General features: G+C 32.9%; 1 protein-coding gene across 5 annotated transcripts in view; it reads right to left on the minus strand.

Moving 5' to 3' along the window:
* The window catches only part of LOC127712432 (rabphilin-3A-like), a 362,038-nt gene that overhangs the window by 293,213 nt on the left and 49,777 nt on the right, over window positions 1–19,048 (minus strand). For all 5 annotated transcript variants that reach the window (XM_052218873.1, XM_052218870.1, XM_052218874.1 and 2 more), the window contains 3 exons: window positions 18,711–18,854; window positions 9,426–9,555; window positions 12–98 (listed from right to left, as the gene is read on the minus strand). In XM_052218873.1, coding sequence (XP_052074833.1) covers window positions 12–98; window positions 9,426–9,555; window positions 18,711–18,854 — 361 coding nt within the window. The remainder of the gene's footprint in view (window positions 1–11; window positions 99–9,425; window positions 9,556–18,710; window positions 18,855–19,048) is intronic.

Raw genomic sequence — 19,048 nt, forward strand, 5'->3', positions numbered from 1 at the left:
ACTCTACATACCTCTCTGTTCTCACTACAAATCTTGCAGAGCCACAGTGGTTGTTTATTACTGTTGTATGTATCTATGCCACATTTTACACACACAGCCTGAAATGGAAATAAACTGTTTAATTGTGCACACATTAAACTGGTTTAACCCCAACACATGTTTTCCAATGTACAAAGTAAGGCTATCTGGACCATTTGTTGTTGGTATTTGTTTTGTTATCATTTTTTGGTGAGTCTGATTTTCATTGATTTTGTTAGAATCTGTTGAAATATCCAATATGTTTGGTGACTCATGACTCCTGTTATCCTTTCTATAAAGAAGAAGAAGAACTTATTATAGTGCAACCTGACTAAACAAATCAATACATGTTTTATACATTGTGTAATACAAAATAATCAGCAAGCCAAATAGGCTTATGACATGTATGATGCACTATGCATTATTTAAGAAATAATTCATGGGGGCTTGAATATATCATGATTTTACCACGGGTTGGCCCTTTATGACAAATATTTTACCCTGAGCAATAGCAAGGGGTAAAATATCGGCATAAAGGGACAACCTGTGGTAAAATCACGATATATTCAAGCCCCATGAATTATTTCGATTCTAATAGGACAAATACAGCAATTCTTTTGGATCGAAGCGCTCTAGGTGAAGGCATTATTTGCCGTTCCCATAAATAAACGCACTATTAAATTGACGTAAAAGAACGGAGCAAACTGAATAAATGGCATGCTTAAACTATTTACAATGACATATTTAGATAGGTTTGAATGAATCTAAATGATAATTGTATTTATATATCTTATATGGAAACAAAAAATGGCTTATATAACTCATTTTAGCATCGTTTGTTTACGTTTCCTTGTTGTGATGATTTTCAGTTTCACAAGCGTGTATTTTCCAGTAAAATGCTTAAATTCTTACGTCATCGTTCTATGACGTCGGGTAGCTCATTCATAAAAAAGCATATGACGCGGGAGTACGATCGGAACAGCCCAAACAATATATATTCATATTTTACCACGGGTGTGTACTCAAAGCGTTTGAAGAACGTCATGTTAGAATTTGCAGTACATGTATCTGACTGCTATCAATAAATTTGGCATTGGTTAAATTAATCCTTGCATCAATTGAATACATAAATCATTTAAAACGAATTTGTGTGCCATGGATTTTTTTTACCTCCCATGCCTAGTTACTGGGGAATACAAATGATATGCATTATTACTAAGCAACATTCAATAATTAAAACAGACTACCTGAGCATGAAAATAAAGTCAGGCTTAATAGCATTTTTAAGACGGCTATATACTGACATTGTATGTCTTAGACAGTTATGTATTAGAGAATTTATAAGAAGTAGTGGATTCGTAAACGATAATCAAAGAGCGACATTAATCGCAAGTTGATTATCGTTTCTGAATCCACTACTTCTTATAAATTCTCTAGCTTAACCCATTTCTAGTAAAACGACTGTCTGTTTTATGTTTTGATAATAAATCAACGGAATTTCATAAACATAATTTCATATTTTGTCTTATTTGTTCTATAATAGTTTAATCATTACAAATTATTTAAATTGAATTTATACAAACAAAATTGTCTTTGTAGTTGTGTATGGTGTAATTATGTTTTGTGCTGTGTTATTTGGTGTCCCATAATGTAAACATACTTTGAAGTTTTTATAGGTGGTGTTTTATTATCTGTAATTGTCTCTTGGTCAATATAAATATGCATATAATTTTCTGTTTTTATGGTAATGAATCAAATCCTTATAGATCCAATGTTTTCTTATTTCTGATGTAACTCTCTTGATAACCAAACTCAAATTCAATATCACACACAATCCACAAAGTCCCCAATGGTGAGATTTAGGTCAAAAGTAAATTATAACAAGTAAAAATTTTATAATCTCACCATCCGCGAAATTGAGCATTGTAGATCTAAACCAATTTCCAAATAATTCAATGTTAGCATAAGTGTGAAAGGGGGTATCTGTGTGTAAACCAAACATAGTCTCAATAAATCATACTGGCTATAAGCAGACAGAATCCTCAAATGAATAATATTTATTAATACAATAAATTCAGTAACAAAATATTTTGGCCCTTGAGAAACACTCAGCATAATTAAGAATTTAGGAGTTCCTGCCGAGCAAGTCAAATTGCAACCTGTAGTGTGAGGAAGAACCTGCCTGCCCGACAATACGCCAGCCAGGAATGTGAAGCGAGGGTTCTCCACCAAGGGGATGAGACTAGGCGTCTCATCTGCAGACGGGGTGTGCAAGGTCTGCATGGGGGATAGCCCATGTGGTGCTATTACAAGTAGTAAGTAGCAGGGTCTATCAATCTGGCGCTGGAATAAATTTGATTAAAGTCCCCGAAATGCTTGGGGATGAATGAAATTTTAGTGATAAAATTCCATCAAGGTCCAAAAACTCAGATGGTTACAGATAAGTGCCCCCAAGGATTTTGGATAGTTATATCTTCAATAATGTCATGAGAATAAAAAAATAAATAAATAGGGAATGTGTCCATGGGACACAGATGATGCCCCCGCTTGCATATCTTATAAAGATATAAAGGGTCATAACTGAAGAACGGTAAAAGTGTACTTGATCTGAGGTTTGTGGTAATAAGTATTGTGTATAAGTCTCATAACATTTGGTTGAGGCAAATTAAAGTTAGAGAACGGAAACAAAAAATTCAGCAATTTTTATGTTTATAAAGGGGCATAACTCAAGAACGGTAAAAGTGACGCCACCCAATTTCAAACTTGATCTGTATTATGTGGTAATAAGCATTGTGTATAAGTTTCATAACATTTGGTTGAGGCAAACTAAAGTGAGAGAACGGAAACAAAAAATTCAGCAATTTTTATGTTTATAAAGGGGCATAACTAAAGAACGGTAAAAGTGACGCCACCCAATATCGAACTTGATCTGTATTATGTGGTAATAAGCATTATGTATAAGTTTCATAACATTTGGTTGAGGCAAACTAAAGTTAGAGAATGGAAACTTCAGCAATTTTTCCATTTGTAAAGGGCATATAACTCTAGAACGGTTATAGTGACGCCACCCAATTTCGAACTTGATCTGTGTTTTGTGGAAATAAGCATTGTGTATGTGTTTCATAACATTTGGTTGAGGCAAACTAAAGTTAGAGAACGGACAACAACTTTGGGATGTACGGATGGACGGACGGACATACAGACGGACAAGGGTAAAACTTAATGCTCCCTCCGCTACGGCGGGGGCATAAAAATAAAAGATAATATACACAAGATATACTATTCACAATATAGTGTAACAATTACCTATAGTAATTTGAGAATGTTATAAAATGATATTCAATATTCAAATGAGATGCTATAAAAGAAATAATATTCAATATTCAAAGTTTAAAACATGATAATATTATAAAAATGATATTTAATATTCAAAGTTCAAACATGCGAATGCTATAAAAAGGATATTAATTAATTCATTGATGAGAATAATATAAAAATGATTATCAGTAATTCAATGATGAGAATGCTATAAAAATTATATTCAATGTCAAAGTTTTTGAATTTAGAAAGCTACACTGGATTATTTAATATAGATTTTGAACATCATAGGGGATGCATTCAGTATTGTAATTCAGAAAGCCAGAAACTGCCTGTACGACAATATGCCAGTTACGGAAAGTGGAGAGCGGGTTCTCCATGAGGGGGTGAGACTTGGTGTCTCATCTGTAGCTGTTAGTGTGCTAGGTCTGCATGGGGATAGCCCATGTGCTAGTAGATTTGCCAAGGTCTATCAAAGCTGGCAATCTCTATATTATTAATATCTTAAAAGTAATAGGCAAACTGCATGTTCCTTGGTTTTGACATATTTCAAATGCAAAGTGGTCTATTTAAAAAGTGTATGTTGTCAGATTCTAAGGATTCAAACATGCTTGAAATAGCAACGTCCCAAATAGTTTACAATTTGGTTTGGAATCAAATACTTCTGGTCTAGTTCGGCACTGATGAGGCTCACGACTGTAGTGTTGCCTTGCTTGTAGTCAATATGCTAAAATGGTATATCCTACATGATCTGTTTGAATGGTTGGAGATATAATGTCTACACAGATACAGGCATTGGGCGAATTACATTGCAATGTAATGCATTATATTACAATTACTTTGACAAAACCATGCATTAAATTACAATTACAATTACATGCATTTATCAAAGTAATGCATTAAATTACAATTACATTTGCAAAGTAATGCATTGAATTACACATTACATTTGTAAATTTTATTATCAAGTGAAAAGAAAAATCAAACATTTTTTAAACAACATGAAGTCACAAAAGATTCTAGCATATGCAGTAACTGTTCCATGTATTGAATTTAAGAATACATGTAAAAAGTCTATTCAATAAGTCTATTACATTTTAACATCAGAAGGGTTTCAAAGGTTTCATCCTTCATGCGCATTCTATGTTTCAAGGTATACATCTCTCTGCTTTCTCTAAAAAGAAATTACAGAGATGAAGTTTAATACTTATTTTAACTTAATGTTAACTTTACTTTTATAAATATACATTTTTTTTTTTTTAATTTCAATCAAAATATTTACTGAGAATTTCTTTCCTAATTATAAAATAAACATAGAGCTTAATTTATGACCAAAATGTCAAAATGGTGAAAAGATTGATTGTAAAACAAACTAATTAGTGTTTTATGAAAAATGTTCAATTATCTGTTCTTTAATCATGATCTTTTGAGAACAATAGAACACTTTTACAGTAATGCTTTTCAAATATCAATCTTTTTATACAGGAAAATGTATGAAATAAAATGAAATAAAAATAAGAAACTCATTCTGATATACAGTGTTATGTTATTTATTTAGAATTGTAATTTGGTCATTCTAGTATTTATACCATTTTTTTTCAAGTTCTACCTGGGGCAAGGCTTAATCTCCAAATTCCCTCTAGTGATTTATGTAAAGTGTGAAAAATAAATATTAATTAGAAAATCAATATTCAAATGATTATGTTCTTAGTTAATCAAGAAATCTGAAATCTCCAACAATCTGTTAAAGATATATAGAATGTGAAAAAAGTAATGCCATGGCATGCAATGTAATGCTTGAAATTACACAACTTTTTTCTAAAGTAATGCATTAAATTACAATTACATGTAATGCAAAAATTGCAGCATTACACATTACATGCAATTACTTGGAAAAATGTAATGCATTACCATGCATTACAATTACAAATTTGCATTACCCCATGCCTGCACAGATAACAAGTCTGAACATACTCTTCGGTCCATGTCTAAATGTATCAAAATATGGTAGTCATGTCTGTTGTAATCCTGTTTGCACATGAGAAAATTCTGAACTTGTTAATTGTGAGACTCGTGGCTGATTGTACTTTAAACCACAAATGAAAGATGAAATATTTTTAAAGATTATCCAACTGGTGATACTATTATTAGAATACTGCCAATGTTCATGTGTATATGTCTAAGGTATGACTGAGCTCCAGTTGAATAAATGTAAAGTTTAATAGTAAGGTCTGGAAATAATTGTTCTTCCCATTGACATATAAGTCCAGCTGTATCCACATCTTAGGACAAATGAAGAACTCGATAGTGTCTAAAGTCTTTGACTGTAAATCTGATGAACCTATAAATGTGCATACAGGCGGTGCAATATGTCTCCATTTCCTCAGTGTTCAGATATGCAAATAAAAGAAAAGAAGAAAGGTGTCAGTAATAGGCAATATCAAATGCTGTACTTATGTTAAAACTATAAATATATATATATATATATATATGTAAAACAAGCAAAGTAACTGTTTATCCATTTAGAATAAGTAAGAAATATTGATAGGTTATGGAACTCCTTTTCAAGATATTTAATTTTTGTAAAAATGGTGGGAAAAGGCTTAGTTAGACTTTTACCTTATATCAAACATTGCATTATTTGGGTCTCAAATCGTAAGAAACGAAATTTAAGATCGTTTTAAATTTGGTAAATAACCTTTTATGAGATATTGAAGTCTTATATACTAAGAAAAGTGGGTGATCTGCGGCAAAATATTTTACCCTGTATTGTAGGAAAACCCACACAGACAGACAGACAGACAGACAGACAGACAGACGGAGTGCAAACCTAAAGTCCCCTTCGACTTCGTCAGTAGGGGACTAATAAAACATTTCTATTCAAATAAAGAAGATGAAATGAATCCATATTTAATATTTCATGAGGCTGTTTTCTGAATATATGCATAGAAGAAAGTGAATATTAGATTATTTTTTATATAAACCAGTTAAATCTTGTCTCTATTTTGCCTGAAGTTTATAATTTTCAAAGAAAATTCCCAGCACAATACATCTGTATATATAAGAAATAAAAGTTCAATACAAATATACTTGCCTAGAACAGATGTATAGAAGATAAGGCCTGTGCATTAACACTCGATGGAAATCTCTGTATGGTCACAAATACATATGGATCTAATGATGTAGATTCTGCTCTATCACATAATACTTTCCGACACAGTTATCAATGTTAAAAACTCCACAAGTATTGACAATGTAATGCTGCTTTATACAAGTCATCCAAATTCAGATATATCCAAATATAAAAATGTGTGCATGTACTACACAAGTTTTTAAGCATTGAAAACTCAGCTGTGTATAGGTTAATAAGATCCAAAGGTGAAAGCAAAACAAAGTTCATGTACAAAGTATTACAAATCAGTATGGTAGCAGTTCAGTAATGCAGCCACATTGTGACAATGTTCAAATTAAAAAAAAAATGATTAAGTCCAGTTGTTAAAGTTGAAATAATAGTAAATTGAATTCTAGCACTGTTAAACTATCAAGTTGAACTAAGTTTGACTGCTTTGAACCAAGAAACTGATTTCACAAAGACCATGCATATGGCTAAACACACAGATTTGGGTACATCAATCATCTAGTGGGAGGAGACTAAAATCACTGACCTTTACTTAATATACTAATTATAATGTGTAATTATTTTTATGAGATCTGAAATTATCCTGCCTTTCACCACAAACAGTGAATAATTGTAACATGTATGTTTCTTTATTCTACATTGGCTAGAGGTATAGGGGGAGGGTTGAGATCTCAAAAAACATGTTTAACCCCGCCGCATTTTTGCGCCTGTCCCAAGTCAGGAGCCTCTGGCCTTTGTTAGTCTTGTATGTTTTTTAATTTTAGTTCATTTATATGTTTTGGAGTTTAGTGTGACGTCCATTTTCACTGAACTAGTACACAATTTTATTTAGGGGCCAGCTGAGGACATCCTCCGGGTGCGGGATTTTCTAGCTGCGTTGAAGACCCATTAGTGGCCTTCGGCTGTTGTCTGCTCTTTGGTCGGGTTGTTGTCTCTTTGACATATTCCCTATTTCTGTTCTCAATTTTATCTGATTAAGAATAGATTAGTATGTCCCCTGGTGAGATTGCAGTGTAACTTCAAAGTGTCAAATGCCAGAGAAATTAATCTCAAGATGTAGCAAGTGGTCTGTGTATTTTAATTAAAAGTATCCAAGATGTTGGCATGATTACTGGGAAGATTAATTGTCAAAGTTGGCTGGAAATATTGTTTGTATAAACAATACTTATATTACATATAAGTAACCTATAGATTTTGCTATTTATGATTTATTTAAAAAGACATATATTAATATACAAAATTTATTTATCTTGTTTTGAAAAATTTTAATCACCAAAATTTAGAACCTTTGAAATTTATATATATAGTATTAAGCAATTAATTAATATGTTGGCTGCAGAGGGCTGGCCACTAATTAGCTGTACTAATCCAAATCTATAAGATTACATCAACTGCCTAAACCTACCGTTTCATGTAGCTCTATTTCATGTTGTTTTCCAAAATAAAGAAAACTATGTGCTAAAGGTTTTATTTAAACAATTATATTTTAATTTTGTTTAAACTGTTTCCGTTTCATAAATTAAGTTTAGATCATTTTAGCGTTTTTACATTTGGCATCCATCATCAATCATTTAATAAGCTAGTATTATCTGTGGTACGCATTCCCGAATTCCCAGCAGAATTGCTCCTGCTACAGATGTATAATTATGTTGATTTTATAAAATTTCAACCAAGCTGTTCATAGCCGTGATCGTTTAGTCATTGGTAACGAAAGTCATAACAGTGATATTAACTGTACAGAGTTCAAACCTTGTATCTGGAATGAAATTTTTTCATTGTAAATTTGTTCTCGACCAAAATATTGTTTTGATCTTAGAGGTATTATATATTTCATTTTCATATAATGGTGATGATTTTGTTAGGGTTTTTTTCCTGTCAAAGAAGTAGTTTCACGGTCATGGCTTTTATATCACACTTTATTCAAATTAGAGTCCGTTCAATGTTGACGTGATGTATATTTGGACCATTTATAATGAAACAAAGAAAAATTGATTGATAGCATGATAATATTTTATAACTATAAAACCATAAGTAAGCATTTGCTATGATGAAAAAGAAAATTGAAAGTCCTTGTACGTTAAAAGTGACAAGTGTAATGGGCATATGGATGTTTACTTTATCAAGTAATTGTACTGATATATACAATTCCTTTGATTTTATAGTGGTTACAGCTATTGTGTAATAGCCACAATCGGATAAAGGTTCAGTTCATTATAACAATGTTAAAAATCGATCAATGTTCAAACCTGACATCTGGATTAAACTCTTTTTTATGATTTTAAAGAAAGTGTTTTATTTATTTTTTCTCTTGTCATTTTATATTTTGATATTGCTATATAATTATACTCAAGAACGTTCAAATGTAGAACATAATCTCCCTTAAAAAATAACACCCAAAATAAAACAAATCAAAAAAATTTGAAGAAAAGAACATGAACAAACCAAGACATAATATATATTTCATAGATTATAGAAGCTAATTATCAATGAGACAGAAATCCAGTTTATTGACATGTATTGCCAATTAAGCGCCTTAAGAGTATAATTTAAATAATGATTTATGTCAGCACTCATGGTATAGTGGTATCATGCATAGACTGAAGACTGTAATGATTTACGATGAAAATCTCTTTGAGAGGATAAAAGATCGTAAGTTAAAGGTAAAAAGTTATAATATAAGTTATCTTAAGTTAACACAGTGGTCAGTGGATTCTTCAAAAATAATCAACAGTAAGAACAATAGACTGACGTCAGAGAAATGGGTTAAATACTGACAAAACAAGTATGCCGTTGTACCTATAGGTTGAACATTAAGCTCTTGATTAGACTTTGCAATGAAATACTGATAAACGCAGTCTCCATGTCTATGAAATCCATGCAAACCCTTATAGAAAATCCAAATCAGCTTATTTTAAAACACTATTCCAAAATCAAACATAGAATTACTTACTGATTTACAGTCATCACAGAAAGTAGGAGAAGCTCCAAGTAAGCCAAACTCATCGCCACATAAAATACACTGTGTAGAACCATTACCCATGGCATTCTTCTTCATATTGTCTAACTTATCAACCAGTCGACTGCAAAATACACACACATTAGACCAATTGTAAAATCATATCCAGTGACTATTCATCTCAATATATCCCTGTACAGATAAATGGCAAAGTCCATGTTTTGCTATGGGTTATCCACCAAAAAAAAAAGAAGTTAAAGTAATGCCCCAACTGCATGCATGAATATAGTGCCAAAATCATTGGATTTAGTCAACAGTGATGTTGAAGAATAATTTAAAACAATTGTGTCCAGGGTTTACCCAGGGTCAATTTTCTTTTTCACCACCGCCCTTTTGCCAGAACAATTAATTGTCATTAATTGTTTCGTGTACATCTGGGATCTAATATAACATGTAAAATAAATGGAGAATGAGTCCATGGGACACAGATGATGACCCGGCTTGCATATATTGTTAGAAAGAGTCATAACTCCAGAACGACACCCAAATTTAAAATTGATCTGAGTTTTGTGGTAATAAGCATTGTCTTTAAGTTTCATAACATTTGGTTGATGCAAACTAAAGTAAGAGAACGAAAACCAATTTCCGGGACGTACCTACGATTGACGGACGTACAGACGGACAAGGGTAAAAACCTTAACGCCCCCCCCCCCTATGGAGGGGGGGCATAAAAATCAATGGAGAATGTGTCCATGGGACACAGATGATGCCCTAGCTTGCATATAACATTATAAAGGGACATAACTCCAGCACAGTAAAAGTGAGGGATCCCAAATTCGAACTTGATCTGAGTTTTGTGGTAATAAGCATTGTGTATAAGTTTCATAACATTTGGTTGAGGCAAATTAAAGTTAGAGAACGGAAACCAATTTTGGGATGTACAGATGGACAGACAAGGGTAAACCTTAATGCCCCTTCCTCTACGGCGGAAAAAAAAAGTTGGAGTGTACATTAATCCCACATCTCTATTCCATAATCAACATTCTCATAAATGCATGAACACTAAAGTCGAATAACAATTATTACTTAGAAATTTGGATACTGTAAAATTATATTACAATTAAGGCAATAAAAATTTCTTACTGACCCAAATTTGTGAATGAGGTCACAAAATCATGCAAGTCAACAGGTCAATTTTAAACTCATTTGACAGGTTAATTAATGTTTGACAATAAACCTGTGTAAAAGTGACAGTTCCTTTTAAGTGAGACCCCAGGTTACAAGGTTGCCTACCAAACACATTCAGGTCAAATTCAGATTTGATCATGTTTTAGCCATATATGTGTACCCAAAACATCAACAGGTCCTGATTTTTTAAACAGCTTTCTTTTTCAGGTAATCACTTAAAGTTTCAGCTTACAAATTGTGAACTTTCCATTTCTATGTAGCAACATTCCAGCAGTGCCAGCATATGGAGTATTTGTTTCCTAGTTGATACGATATTCAAGAGGTTGCATTTCCTATATCATGAAATCCTTAATAGAGGGTTGCTGCTCACAAGGAAGCTATTTACCAAGAGTTCTAAGTGGTGAAGTTGAAATCATCCCTTCAAAAATTTTACAAACATCATCACGAGTTAGTTGATCATTACTGAATATCTGTTTCACAGATGACATTTCACAGATGACAAAGGATATGTTCCAATTATCATAACCACAACCCTGTCCTCTTTTCCTTGAATGTGACCTACGTCTGAATCAGACTTATCACTCAGTTTGTATTTACATGAGCAACACGACGGGTGCCACATGTGGAGCAGAACCTGCTTACCCTTCGGCAGCACTGGAGATCCTACCCTTGTTTTGTTGTGGTTTGTGTTGCTCAATTTTAGTTTTCTATGTTGTGTTTTGTATACTGTTGTTTGTCTTTTGTAAAAAATAGTAAAAAGTAAACAGTAATACGCACAGTAAAACCCAGTTTAAATGAAGTCGGAGTTTGATGTTAGAATAGGTAACAGAAGAAACTGAGCAAAATGACTATGATCAAGATAAATTAACAAAGGACTACTAGCAGTTACTGACATGCCGGTTCCAATTTTTTTCAGATGCAAGGACCCAATATTATTTCCAAAAGATGCCATCTTTAATGACTTGAGCTTTTGAGGTGACTGACGACATTTTTGTGCTTTGTATACAATCTAACAATAAAAGATGGGATGTGAAATACCTGAACTTATAAGATGTCTGCACGTTCATCGGACAAGTTTGTGATATCGAAAAACCCTGGTGTAATAATTTTTTAGTAATACAGAGATTTCTTTCGTTAAAATCAAATACGTTGTTACATACACAAGCAAATTGTACAAATTGAGATATATAAACACCATAAGATGGTGGCAAGGCAACGTCACCATCTAACTAGAGGCTCTAAAGAGCCTGTGTCGCTCACCTGCATCTTCAACAATGGCCACTATTTTGGAAAAACCATCATTTAATGGTAATAACTCTATTAAGAGTTAACTGACAATTTCAGTAATTTTGACATATTTGTAGATATTATTCTGCTGATAATTTTTCCTTTTTAAAGTTTCTATTCATCTACTATAGTTTTCAAGATAATAGGCAAAAAATGCACAAAAAAAATTAAAAAATTATCATTAAAGGGCAATAACTCCAAAACGAGTCGACTGAAGATATCAGCCATTATGGCTCATTTGTAGATCTTGTCTTGCTGATCATTTGTGCTATTTGTGCTGTTTAAAGTTTCTATCTATCTATTACAGTTTTCAAGTTTCTATCTATCTATTACAATTTTCAAGATAATAGGCAATAATGGGAAAAATCGTCATTAAAGGACAATAACTTCAATAAAGAGTCAACTAACGATTTTGGTCATGTTGACATATTTGTAGATCTTGTCCTGCTGATCATTTTTGCTTACATTGTTTCTATCTCTCTTTTAAAGTTTTTAAGATATCAGGCAAAAACACAAAAAAGTTGGTAAAAATCGTCATTAAAGGGCAATAACTCTAATAAAGAATTGCCTGACGATTTTGGTCATGATTTCAACTTATTTATAGATCTTGTCTTGCTGATCATTTTTGCTTTTTAAAGTTTCTGTCTATCTATTATAATTTTCAAGAATAATAGGAAAACATTTTTAAAATGGTAAAATTCGTCATTTAAGGGCAATAACTCTTATATGAAGTCATCTGACAGTTTTGATTTAATACACAATAGGTAGAGCTCAACATTCTGGACATTTTTGCACTGTTAGAATTTCCCTATTTATAGCGGTTTTCAAATTAATAGGCAAAACTTGAATTTTACCCCTATGTTCTATTTTCAGCCATGTCATCCACCTTGGTTGGCAAAAGGGGGGGGGGGGGGGTGTCATGGGACACATTTTTTAAACTAGGTACCCCAATGACGATTGTGGCCAAGTTTGGTTAAATTTAGCCTGGTAGTTTCAGAGGAGAAGATTTTTGTAAAAGTTAACAGAAGAAAACAGAGGACGGACAACAACGGACGACGGACGCAAAGTGATGAGATAAGCTCACTTGGCCTTTTGTCCAGGTGAGCTAAAATGGATAGTTAACAATAGGAAATGAAAAATCATCTCTTTTATCGTAAATTTTAGTATTAAGCTTAATTTTGACAAAGTAATTGATGTGTAGCAAACTTTTACCCCAGTCTGCATCTACTTGTTTACTGCAAAACAATAAGTCCTTTTATCAGTAAAACACAGAACAAGAGGCTGTCAGATTGACAGCAAACCGGATTTTCCTACATGAAAATGATATTTGCAAATCTGGACCCCCAAACAGGATCAAGTAAAAAAAATAAATGAATTTTTGTAGGGTTCAGAAATGGAAAGGCCAAAATCAATCTTGACCTATTTATCATAAGTGACATAATATTGGAATTCAAGAGAGTATATAAGTACACACACATTTGTTCAGCAGGGGTGGGTAGGCAGAAATCATGAAGTCAATAATAAAAGAAATATGTTTATGAGATTACAATTTTATTTAATATGAAACCATAGAATCTTGTGGTCACTCCAATAACTTTCCAGAAACCCACTTCAAAACGATTGTTGTCTTGTAACATATGCATGGTCAATGGAAAAATGATGGTGAAATTTGAACCTGACCTTCTTTTAGCCACAGGAAACAACATATCTAAATTTGAAAAGATTTTGTCAAAGCGTTTTCTAGTTATTGTATGGACAACGCTCTAAGTATCACTTTTGGCTACTTATAAGTCTACAACTCAACAACGTTAATAGCTAAAATCGTGTAAATCGAACTTGACCTTCATTAAGTCACAGGAAACAACATATCTAAATTTGAAAAGATTTTGTCGAAGTATTTTCAAGTTAATGCACAGACAACACTCTAAGTATCACTTTTCCCTACTTGAAGGTCTACAACTCAACAGCAATTGAAGCTAAAATCGAGAAAATCGAACTTGGCCTTCATTTAGTCACAGGAAACAACATATCTAAATTTGAACAGATTTCGTCAAAGCGTTATTACATGGACAACTATTGGCAGCCGCCGCCAGGCTGCTTGAATGCTGGCCCGGCCAGCGCCTTTTAACATCACCAAATTAATTGGCGATATTTTCCTTCGGAAATCCGGTTAAAATGAAAAATACATTTTTATTATTTTGCTCTAGATACTGTCTTTAAATCATAAAAAAATTTCTGTCCAACTTAAAAAAAAATTCCACAAAGGTTAGACAAAGTTATTGACGACTGAAAAACTTAACTTAGACTGAATCTGAATGTTTCCTGTAGAAATAAACTGTTGACACAGACATATGTCTCACTTTTTGTAATTTTGATAGTAAAACACAAATGTTGAAATTAAGATGGCAATATTTAAAGGGGCATATTAGATACGAGATTTAAAAAAATTAAAATATGATTTTTTTTGTTAAATCATTAATTATGAAAGTGAAATAGTGAAATAATAATTCGCTTTTAGCAGCCAGTTTGGTTCAATTTTGTCAAAATAAGCTAAGAAACATCGCTGATGAATTATTCACTTGCAAGTGAATAATTTCGACCTCCCTGAATTCGTATTCATGTGACCTTCAATTTAATCCCTTAGCTAGAGATGGGTTACGCATAAACTAGGTGTGGTCAGCTATTAAAAGGAAAAGGAATGTCAACATTGAAAGTGAAACAAGGGTAAACCATTTGGTTGATGGATTCGATCCACAAAAACTCATTCTTATACAGGTAAAAACGATGATTAACATATTTTATGAACCTATGATATGAAATCAAACAGACCTAGAAAAATCCAATTGCACATGTTCGCTATCTATTTATATTTATATATATGTTTATATCGGGTTATATCATACTGTCTGCGGTCTTCAGAGGTCACCTCGATGGTTAATTAGATGATATTATTGAGTCCATGCATCGTAAATTGTTTATTTCAGACTTTTTATAATTTGGATATATGTTTTATGATGTTATAAATCAAATTTGAGACTTCGAGTCAAAATGGTGAACATGACTTTGACAACCTTTAAACATGTAAACTATCCAAAACATTCAAGTTAATGTCGATGAAACATGATTGAAGGTTCAGGGCCAAATAACCTCCATGGAAATGAGAAATGCCAATGCTTATACAACTGCATACCAAATATCATTGACTTAACATTAGTGGTTTATCTTAAACTGATCTAATCACACACATTAACATATTCAACATATTCAAAGTTAATAGACCATAACTGAAGGGGAGAAGCCAAATAATCTCCAAGGAAATGAGATGTGCAAATGCTTAAACCTCTGCCTACCAAATTTCATTGACCTAACACTAATGGGTCCTCTTAACTGACCTTATCACAAACTAATTAATTTAAACAAAGGAGGTTGTATGAGAAGGAGATTGCACACTCTGGTTGATAAAAAATTAGCATCCTGGCCAGGATAGCAATTCGATAAGAGGAAAACGATGACCCTCTGATGTACCAGGCTGTTACAGCAAACAAGTAATAACCACTAATGTCAGGTGATTGTAATCGGTGTCTGGGTTATTAAAATACAGGTGTATTTATCTTAAAAACTCAATTTACAAGTGTTAATACTGTGCAATTACATTTGACAGAAGATCCTTAAGTGTATCGTCCAACTATGGTGGAAAACAACCAAGAAATGACAAAGTTATGAGGATTTCAAGAAATATAAGAATGCAATTTTTATTCAAACTCACCTTGCTTTAAACAAAGATTTCTGCTTCCCCTTTCTGGCCCTGTCATTAAGAACTGTCAGATAAAATCATAGAAAGTAGAGGAATATGCGGGATACCTTCATTAAGGTGATTGGTTGCCTCTGGAGCAAATTTGTTTAATTGAAACAGAGAAATTTATGTAGAACCACCAAGAAGTTGTAGATTTGAGCAAACACGCCTAAATTTTCACTTCCCATATGTAGGCTCAAGGAAATGAAAAATAGCAGGTTATATCCTTGAAAATAGAGGAATGTGTGAGATACTTTCGTTACAGTGAGTAGTTGCGATTATTTTTTATTGAAACCAGGAGAAATTTATCCGAGAACCACCAACAAGTTTCAGTCTTTCTCTTAATACTGTAGACATCAGGACATTGGCACTTTATATTATTTCGTTTCTGTGCAAAATTGGACCTTTTGCCTAAAACAGCCACACATTTCTGGTCATAAAAGTGACATGATGAATATAAGTACTATCAAAACAAACCCTACTTTAATATCCTCTCATTACATCATGATTAATTAGTTGTCTGACAACTGAAATTTACCTGTTCAAGGTGACAGGTAAACTATTTTGAACTGGACATTGATCAGTCTGTTTAATATAAAAATAAGAAGATGTGGTATGATTGCCAATTAGACAACTCATCACAAGAGACCAAATGACATAGAAATTAACAACTATAGGTCACCGTACGAAGTTATTTTCTTGAATTTCAGTGGTTTGCATATAATTAATATAGTCAAAAAGATTTTGGTCATCAGAAATACATATATAACTATGATTTAATGAAAAATTTTAAAAGGTAGTAATAAAGATTTTAAGCGAAAAACTGTATGAACCATACTGTTTGAACTAGTACAATTGTGCGCATGTTGGTAGGTGTGAGATTTAATTATGCATCTGAATTCTTCAAAAATGCTAAAATTATCATTGGTACCTTTATCTAACATTCATTTCCAGTATTTTCTTGAAGAAATAACGTGGAAAGAGCTTCTTAAACACAATCATGCTTAGTAAATGTACACAGATTTTACGTAACGTCTGTGGTGCGTGTTTAACCAATGTCAAGTAAACATCCGGTTTTAGGAAAATAGGCTTTTTTAAAACGAAAGTAAATATTTATGCAGTGTAATTTTGCACAAATAAAGAGTCTAAGGTAGATATAAGTACGCTGATGTTGCACACTTCGAACGATGAACTGTCAATTTAACAGTTTACTTCAGAACATCAAATTTATAACAAAAGTCAAGTTGAATATAGTTTTTATGTCAATCATTGTTTATATGATGTCCAACTGATTACCATGACTGCCTTTTGTTACTAGATCTTAAGGGATTAAAATTGGGATAAGACAAATAAAATGCTCCGCTGGGCGCAGCTTGATACGACCGCAGAGGTCGAACCCTGCACAGTAGGGGCAAGTATGGACACAACATTCAAGCTTGATACAGCACTGAATTTGGATTGTGATTAAATATTTGACACAGCATAGGTTTCCGACACAGAATGAATGTGGTCTAAGAACTTAAAAATTTTTAATTTACCTATTCAAACCATATCATTATCATTTGCTTTTATATATAAATCAGAAATAACCAATTTAAAATGGAAAATTTTAAAGAGAAAAAAAATCCCTCCCCCAAATTTTTTGAACCCCCTTATGATTCATCACCCCCAAACTCAATCCCAGCCTTCCCTTTGTGGTATGGTACCTTGCACTACAATTTCAGAGAGATCCATACACTTGAACACAAGTTATTGTCTGGAAACTAGAAAAATGCTTGTTTTAAGGCCCCTTTTTGGCCCCAAATTCCTAAACGTTTAAGGCAATTACCCCCAAACTCAAACCCAGCTTTCCCTTTGTGATATTGAACCTTGTAGTACAATTTCATAAAGATCCATACACTTACACACAAGTTATTGTCCTGAAACTAGAAAAATGCTTGTTTTTTTGCCCCTTTTTGGCCCCTAATTCCTAAAATTTTGAGGCAATTACCCCCAAAATCAATCCCAGCCTTCCCTTTGTGGTATGGTACCTTGCAGTACAATTTCAGAGAGATCCATACACTTGAACACAAGTTATTGTCTGGAAACTAGAAAAATGCTTATTTTTTGCCCCTTTTTGGCCCCTTATCCCTAAACGTTTTGGGCAATTAACCCCAAACTGAATTCAAGCTTTCCCTTTGTGATATGGAACCTTGTAGTACAATTTCATAAAGATCCATACACTTACACACAAGTTATTATCATGAAACTAGAAAAATGCTTGTTTTTTGCCCCTTTTTTTGCCCCTAATTCCTAAAATTTTGAGGCAATTACCCCCAAAATCAATCCCAGCATTCCCTTTGTGATATGGAACCTTGTGGTACAATGTAAGAGAGATCCATACACTAACACACAAGTTATGTCTGGAAGTTACAAAAACGCTTATTTTTGGCCCCTAATTCCTTAACTGTTGGAACCATAACCCCCAAAATCAATCCCAACCTTCTTTTTGTGGTATTGAACCTTATGGTAAAATTTCATAGAGATCCATTCCCTTAAACTAAAGTTAGAGTGCGAAAACCAATGTGTCTTTGGACGACGATGACGATATGGCCAACGTCATACCAATATACGACCACAAAATTTTTTTGCGGTCGTATAAAAATGTCTGGCTGGCTCTAATATTTTTTGGAAGCCCTGGGTGCACAATGGCATTATATGGTGAAGATTCTGAAAAAGTTTCATAAAATTCTGACTAAGTGTTTAGGAGGAAAGTTTGATACAAATGTGTACTGTACATGTAGTGTCTAGATATGAAAAAGTTCATGTTAAGCTAAAGTAAACCCCAAAAATATGATGGACAGACAAACCAAAGGACTTACAAATGAACAGACAAACCAACAGACTGACAAATGAACGGACAAACACCTAAGCAGTTGCGTGTGTTGTTTTTTTTTTTGTTGGGGGGTTATAATGAGGTTGGATAACACATCAAATCTATTGTAGAGTTACATTTGAAAAGGATTTTTTACCCAATTCTCTCCTGTTCAACCTGCTCTATATATTCAGACTTTGATATAACATTCATAATATGGTCTTGTTCTTCCATACTAAGTTGTTCCCCTTTATTAAATTTCGTAAACTTTTCTGTGTGGACTGACCATCCAGTTCCAAGTCTACAATATAAAATATTTAATAACAATTATTATTTTGTAATGCCAAACTTTGCCAATTTTTATAATACTGCTTCATCTAATTAACAAAGGTATTCCTTTATATTTTGAAAAATCTTTTTTACCATTCTTTTTGCTTTACTGTTAATATACCTTTGATTGTTTTTCTAAATATACAGCCATCCTATATATCCATC

The sequence above is a fragment of the Mytilus californianus genome, unplaced genomic scaffold (genome assembly GCF_021869535.1).
Source record: "Mytilus californianus isolate M0D057914Y unplaced genomic scaffold, xbMytCali1.0.p SCAF_8, whole genome shotgun sequence".
Lineage (NCBI taxonomy): Eukaryota > Metazoa > Mollusca > Bivalvia > Mytilida > Mytilidae > Mytilus > Mytilus californianus.